This window comes from Strongyloides ratti, scaffold srae_scaffold0000004 (assembly GCF_001040885.1).
Source record: "Strongyloides ratti genome assembly S_ratti_ED321, scaffold srae_scaffold0000004".
In the NCBI taxonomy this organism is placed as follows: Eukaryota; Metazoa; Nematoda; class Chromadorea; order Rhabditida; family Strongyloididae; genus Strongyloides; species Strongyloides ratti.
Window position 1 is genome coordinate 123,085 of NW_020171522.1, and position 7,512 is coordinate 130,596.

The 7,512-nt window shown below is 17.2% G+C and overlaps 1 protein-coding gene across 1 annotated transcript in view; it reads left to right on the plus strand.

The window, feature by feature from the left end:
* Positions 1 to 800, plus strand: part of SRAE_0000057500 (Protein-tyrosine phosphatase,receptor/non-receptor type domain and Protein-tyrosine/Dual specificity phosphatase domain and Protein-tyrosine phosphatase, catalytic domain-containing protein) — a gene marked incomplete at both ends in the record, with an annotated part of 3,406 nt that extends 2,606 nt beyond the window's left edge. Inside the window, 3 exons of the mRNA XM_024646483.1 lie at positions 23 to 45; positions 96 to 390; positions 439 to 800. Coding sequence (XP_024500660.1) covers positions 23 to 45; positions 96 to 390; positions 439 to 800 — 680 coding nt within the window. The remainder of the gene's footprint in view (positions 1 to 22; positions 46 to 95; positions 391 to 438) is intronic.
* Positions 801 to 7,512: the final 6,712 nt, after the last annotated feature.

A 7,512-nucleotide genomic window follows, 5' to 3' on the forward strand; every position in this document is an offset into this window, starting at 1 on the left:
TACAAATATGGTAATGGTAAAGAAAGAAAAATTATCATGTGTCAGGTATGCTTATATTTATTTTTAAACTTTTATTTATTTCTTTTTTTTTCTAGGCACCTGTAAGAGAAACTGTTGATGATACATATGATATGTTTTATAGATATCGTGTTAAAGTTGTTATTTTACTTGTAAGTAAAGAAGAAATTGATGTTTTAGATAAATGTCACTTCAAATCATATCCTGATATCAATAAATTTGTTCAATCAGCTAATTATGTTCTTATAAATAGAACTAGTATTATTGATAAAAATAGCTGTTTTTATGAACATGATTGTGAGCTTCAACATATAGCCACAAAAAAAACATTACTTCTAAAATTAATTCAATATATGGATTGGCCTAATAAAAGTAAGTTTTAACATTTAATTATATTTTATTATTTATATATTTTTTTAGATATACCTGTTGATAGAAAAACATTATATGGATTATACAAAAGAACTGTTGAATTATGTAAAAATGATTATTTGGTAATACAGTGTAGTTCAGGTGTTGGAAGATCTGGTACACTTGCAATGATCATCCACATGATTGATACAATCGACAAGGAAAACCCATTTGATCCCTTCAAAAGTTTGGACTTTATAAGACAACATCGTTATAAAGGAGTCCAAACTATAAGTCAATTTTTCTTGGCTTTATGTATTCTTTATCAACATTTTAAAGATGAAATTAAATTTGTTGATCGAAAATTATATGACCAATTTATGGAATTGGCACAAATTGTCTTTGATGGAGAAAAATTAAGTTATTGCTAAAATTTAATTTTCTACTACTTCTTTTTATATATATAATATAAATATAATTATTTGTTTTGTCATGCGAATATATAATAATAAACTTTATAATAACACATTTTTTCTATTTTAAATACATTTGTATTTATAATAATTATAATAACTTTAAAAGAAAACAACTTCTTTATTTAAAATAAATATTTTTAAAAAAAGTAACAATAGTCTATACACAAAGTTATGATATAAAATAAAATAAAGTTTTATTTTTTTATTCTTACAATATTATTAAATTTCTTTTCACTATTATCTTAAAAATATTTTTTTTTGCAATATTATTAGGTAAATTTCAATTATCACTATTAGCTTATTATATTAAAGTAAAAAATAAAATTATTTTAAAATAAAGGTATAGAAAGTCCATCAGTTATAATGTCTTACACTTATTATTTTTTTAAAATACACCAATATTTCGTTTAATCTCCAAAATAAATTTTTAATTAGAAGCCATCTTATTATGTAATATTGCAATTAACAAAAATAATAATTATAATTACATTAAAGGATAACTTTTTTTTCTATTGTCAGTCATAATAAAGTTATATAGATATTATTTCTTCTAAATATTTTATGGTTTTAACAGTTTATTATGATAGTGATTCTACTGAATCTATTGAACAAAAACATTTAAAAGAAAAGAAAGATAATGTTGAAAATTTTGTTGATAAAATTTGAAAATTACTGATAAATCACTATTGACAGAAATTTTATTTAATGTTTATATTTCCTATAATTGAACAAGATAATTACATTGTTAATAAACTTTCTTTACTTCTGAAAATTATACAATACTTAAAATTTATATGTAATCTTTTTGTTAAATTTAACCTATTCTTAATCAAAAATATAATTGTTTATGACAAACATAATTTATTCATGTACATTAAATCATGTAAAAACATTCTACCATTTATTCCAAGTTAAAGTTTATTTTTTCTAACAATAATATTAATATTTGTTTATTTGTAAACAAGTTTTTGTAAATTTAATCTTTATTGCAGCATTTTTACATTTCAAATTAAATATTTTTAAATTCAGAAATAGTTCAAGTTATTATCAAAAAACAATATAACATCACATTTGAGTGATATCTTTTTTATATTTACTCATACATATATAAGAATTACTCATTACAATATAATAATGATTTTTCATTTATACCAAAAAAATCTATAAGAAGCTAAATAGGTTGTTCTTTCTGTGCATTATAAATATTTTATACTAGATACATGTACAACTTTACAATAACTTTATTTTTTTATTTTTTATCATTATTTTTAATAATTTGAAAAAAGAACTCTATTAGCATGGCCCTCTATTACTTTTTACTTTTATTTTTAATTTCTTCCATTTCATATGTTACTTTTTTTATTTTCTTCTAAATAAATATTATTATATATTTTTAATTCTTTAAATCCATTTTTCTTTGAAATTTTTAATAATTTTTTTCAACTTTCTATAAAATATTTTATCTTTTAAGACTAATAAAGTTTCAAACTATTGATTTATTTTAAGATTATATCAAATTCTTCCACGTTCATTTTCATATAATTTTCACCAAGCATTTTTGATGCTTTTTTACATTTCTTTAAAAATTTTTCTTTATTTTATTATACATAGACATTATATTTAATGATTTATTATTACATAACATTAAAATAAAATTTTTTTTTTCATCATATATTTTTTTTCACTATTATTTATATTTTTTAATAAATTTTGGAAAAACTATTTTATCCAGTAATCTTTTTTTCTTTATATCCATCTAATTTTCTTTTGATATTTATATAAGAATCTTTTTTTTATCTGTTATCTATCTCATGTCATTCTTTTGGTTTTGTTAAAATTTTTGTTATACTACCCCTTGTGATAATCTTAAAATATTTTTTACAAAAATACTACAATATAATTTGTTCTTATTAAATGTTGACAAAATTATTTTATTTTTTTTTATTGTATCAAAACATTCATTTAATTTTAATATTCTAATTGTTATAAATCTAATATTTTTTATTATTACCTTTAAATATTTCTTCATCTTTTGGATATAATTTAATTGTTTGGATATTTTTTATTAACACAAATAATGTCACGTTCAAATTAATCACAAATTAATTTTTCTATTAAAATATTATGAAATGTTTTTATTGGTTAATTATTTATATAACTTTCTCTTTTATTGTTAATTGTTGGGATAATTTATTAACATTTAACCAAAAATAAATTATTTTAAATATATTTGTTTTTTCGTTTTAACATTTTTAGAACACATAGTATGAATAAATAAAATTATATCTCTATTAATGTTCTATACATATAATCTTCTAAAAGTATTTTTTATTCCTTCATTTAAATCTTCCCAAATCTCTAACTTTTTTTAATATCAAATAATAAAATGTTTCTACAGGTATTTTACCAACCATAACTTCAATAATTGTTTTACTTATTTCTTAATTATTATAATATATTTCCTTTTTTTTATCTAATCTTTTTTATATTTAAGAATTTTTTACAAATTTTTTAAAATTATAATTTCTTTTGAATAACACAAATACAAATGATTTTTTAAATTAATAATTTATTATTATATCTTTTCTTTCGTTTATCATTATTTTTTTAATAATTTTTATTTTTTCGCTCTTCTTTTATACCTTTATTTTTCTTATTCATAAGATGAAAACTTCTTCTACATCTACCAACTGATTGTGGTAATGAAACATATTTAACATTTGAATTTTGATTAATTACAACTAAAAATACTATTTTTTTTTTTCATAATACTTTTAATTTATCAATTATTTGACAATTTAATTTACTTTTACCAACATTTTTTTAATCATATATATTATCTTCCTTAACAATAAATCCTTCAAACATTTTTTTCAAAAGTTTTATATATTTCATTACTATAATTAATCACATTTTCTAATACGTTTATTAACTTCTTCAATTTTATCAGCATATTCGTTTTAGAAAAAGTCTAAAACTTTATTTTTTTTTAATAAAGTTACATTTATAAACACATTTAAATTAAAATATATAAAATAATTTTTTTAATACCATTAAGAATAAATAAATAAATTAAAGTATTCAATTAAAAATTATAATTAATAATATAATTAAATTAAGAAAATATTATGGATTTTTAAAATACTATAATTTGATCTACTGTTTAACAATCACATACTTCGCACGCTCAATTTTAAAAAACATAATAACATAAGAAATAAAGCAAAATTTCTAAATTTAAAAAAATTATATTTATTTTTTTTGTATAATATAATTATTAATTTGTTTGAAATTAAATAACAAAATTATTATTTTAAAAAATTTTTAATTTATAGAAAAAAGGTTGAAATAAAAAAAAACTATGTTACCATATTATTTTATATTTAATTGTACTTTTATTCTCATTCATATTAACATTTATTCGTTATCTTTTACATGTAAAGTAGATATTTGTTTAATTGGTTTTGTCACAAATTGTTTAAAGATTTTAATAATAATGTTTTTTAATTTTCTTTTATATTCTAAGCTTGTTTGTAAGCTCATTTTGACTTTGAATGTTAAAACAATTTATTAAGATAAAGTAAATCTGTTAATTTAAAAACCATTTATTAGTTTATGATTTAGAAATAATCTTATAATATTTTTTTTAATATTCTATTTTTTGAGTATGATTTCTTTATAATAATATTTACTTACCACTTTAAAGTTTTGAAGTATTTAAAAAATATCTAATGCAGTTTAAATATTAAAAATAATTTTTGATATTATTTTGAATTTTTTGATTGTAATTTTGTTATATATACAACACACCTTAATTTTTTGTAAAATTTAAAAGTTATATGATATTTTTTGATAATTTTTTTATTTAAAAAATTTCCAATATGCAACATTGTAAATTATAAATAATATAATTAAAATATTAGATAAATAAATTCTTAATTTTTTACAATGACATTTATCTTTTACATATATAGCTATAAAAAAACGATCAGTACAAAGAATAATTTTTTTCTTCAATTTGTTATAAATTTTAAAAATAAAATAATAATTATTAATAATGTTAACAAAATTTTTTACTTTCTTATTATAAATTTCTAAAAAATAAATTTTTTTAAAAAACTACAATAGAATTTCTTGTCAATTATTAATAAATGGAGAGGAAAAAATACACTTCTGATCTGCAACTTAAAATTGAAGTTTTATGCTTTATTTATTTCTGTTGATATTTGTGTTGAATAAAAACTTTAAACTTTGATAATCAAACGAGAAAAGAAAATTTCTTACAAAAAATAACAATTTTACATTTACAAATAAAACTTTTTGTAACTATTTTTTATGTTGATTTTTTTTTAATATATTTTTTATTTAATATCTCAAAAATAGAACGTCCGTTTTCAGTAATCGTTATTTCATTCGAAAGAATATCAAATACTGTATTAATCGTCTTTTCATTGTTACATTTAAGAATTACGTTTTAAAAAGTTTCAATCAAGTAAAAGAAAAAAAAGAAACACAAAATTGTTAAAATTGTTAAAAAAATTTAACACGTTTTCTGAAATATCATGAAAATGTAAAATTATTATAGATATGATATAGTTGTAAAAATGTTGAAAAAAATGCTCTAGAGGTGTTTTTTTTTATTTTTTCAATAAATGTTTTTTTAAAGTCATGAAGTTTTAAAAAATTTTGGGTTTTTTACCTTATTTTAAATTTACATATCTCATTTAAAAATTCACCATTTTGTAAAAATAATGTGTGAAACGTTTTTTCTAACCTTTTTTAGCTTTGTGTCAATTTTTGCTAGAAAACTTATGAAATTGTATTATTACAGCAGTTGAAACATTTGCAGTTTTTGCTAAAATATCTATATGAAGACGTAATTCTTTTGAAAAATTATTAAATTTTTCCGTAATCAACGCATTTTTTACCTTAGAAAAGTTAAAAACTCTTAAAATTTCTTAAAAAAATTTTTCTTACTCAATTCTCACCTCTATATATATTTAGAATTTTGACTTTATGTGTATTTTACATCAAATGACAAGTGATTTAAAATTTTAACTTTAAAAAAATATATGTTATATGTATACGCTCATATAGATTATAAAAATTCCAGTAGCATTTGTAATAATCAGTCTTGATCAAAGTTGTTAGTAAGATACTACCTTTTAATTATCTTTTTTTTTAAATTATGTCTTGCGCATGACAAAATAATGATAATGTGTAAAAAGATAAGAAACTTGTAAAAACCTAATGTTAAAGACATTCTAAAAAATAAACTTTTATTTTGTAGAAATAAATATTAAGTTAAAGCAATATGTTAAAAACTTTCAAATATAATAGTTTTTTAAATACTTATATAGATTTTTAAAGTCATGGGTTTTTTTTTAAAAAATATATTTATATTATTTTATAATTTTTTTTAGAATTATAAAGACATATTTAAATATTTAAAATAAAAATAAATTTTCAATTGTAAAATATCATTCATTAATATTTATTTAACAATTTTTTCAAACCATTAAAAATTTTTAATTATGTTGATTTTTTAAATTCTATTCAAAAATATCGTTTGTATATTGAAAATAAATGTTTACCATTTGTAAGATATTTTTTATCAATACTTAATAACTTAGTAGCAGAATCTTTAAAAACAAATCAAAAATATAACTTTAAATTTTTAAAAATAAAAGTAAAAATATTTTTTTAACGTTTTAATGCCATAATTTGTTAAATTGCAGAGAAAATGTTTTTAAGAAAAATTTAAAATAAAAGTAAATCAAGATTTTAAATAATAGTTTAAAATTATATTAAGATTTTTTTGAATTATTTGTAAACAAAAATTTAAAAATCAATAATTTTATTATATTTTTTTTTATTTTACCATTGAAACTGCAAGTTTTTTAGTAGACAACTAGTATAAATTTAATGTTGTTTATATGATAATATAGTTCTTTACAAATTAAAAATTCTTAAAAGATATTTTAGCTAACTATTTTTTAAATACATTAGATCTAATTAGTTAATTTATGCAAACTTAAACTTTATTTAGTTTATCAAACAATCAATATTGTTACCAAAAAATAATACAAAAATATTATCGGATTTTTTTTCATATAATAAGTAGAAAAAAATTTATTTCTATAATGTTTATTACTGAAGAGTGTATATATATTTTTTATTTATTTAACAAATTTTTAAAAATATCTTTTGTAACGATATTATCGTGTAATCTAAACTTTCTAATCACATTACTATCATATAAAAATAAATATGTACTTTTTTTTAGAAAATTGTCAATAACAAATTAAATTCGATAATTTTAAATGTGTTAATATAAAATAAGAATCGATTGTTGATTAATATTTTTAAAAATGAATCAAAAGTTTTACTATTTTTATAACATTTGTTCATAGTTAAGTAATAAAAATTATTTTTTTTTAAAATTTAATTTAATTTACACATAAAAGTGCTGTTGTTATTAAAAAAAATGCATTTTTAAGAAAAAAAATTATATGTCAACTTTTTTTAGTCAATTAATTTTGAATATAAAAAATAATAATTTATTAACTTAAAAAGAAAAGTTAAAAAAATAATATTTTTAAACAAACAATGAAAAAACAACAACTTTATGATATCATATGCTTAACAAATTGAAAACAAACTATAT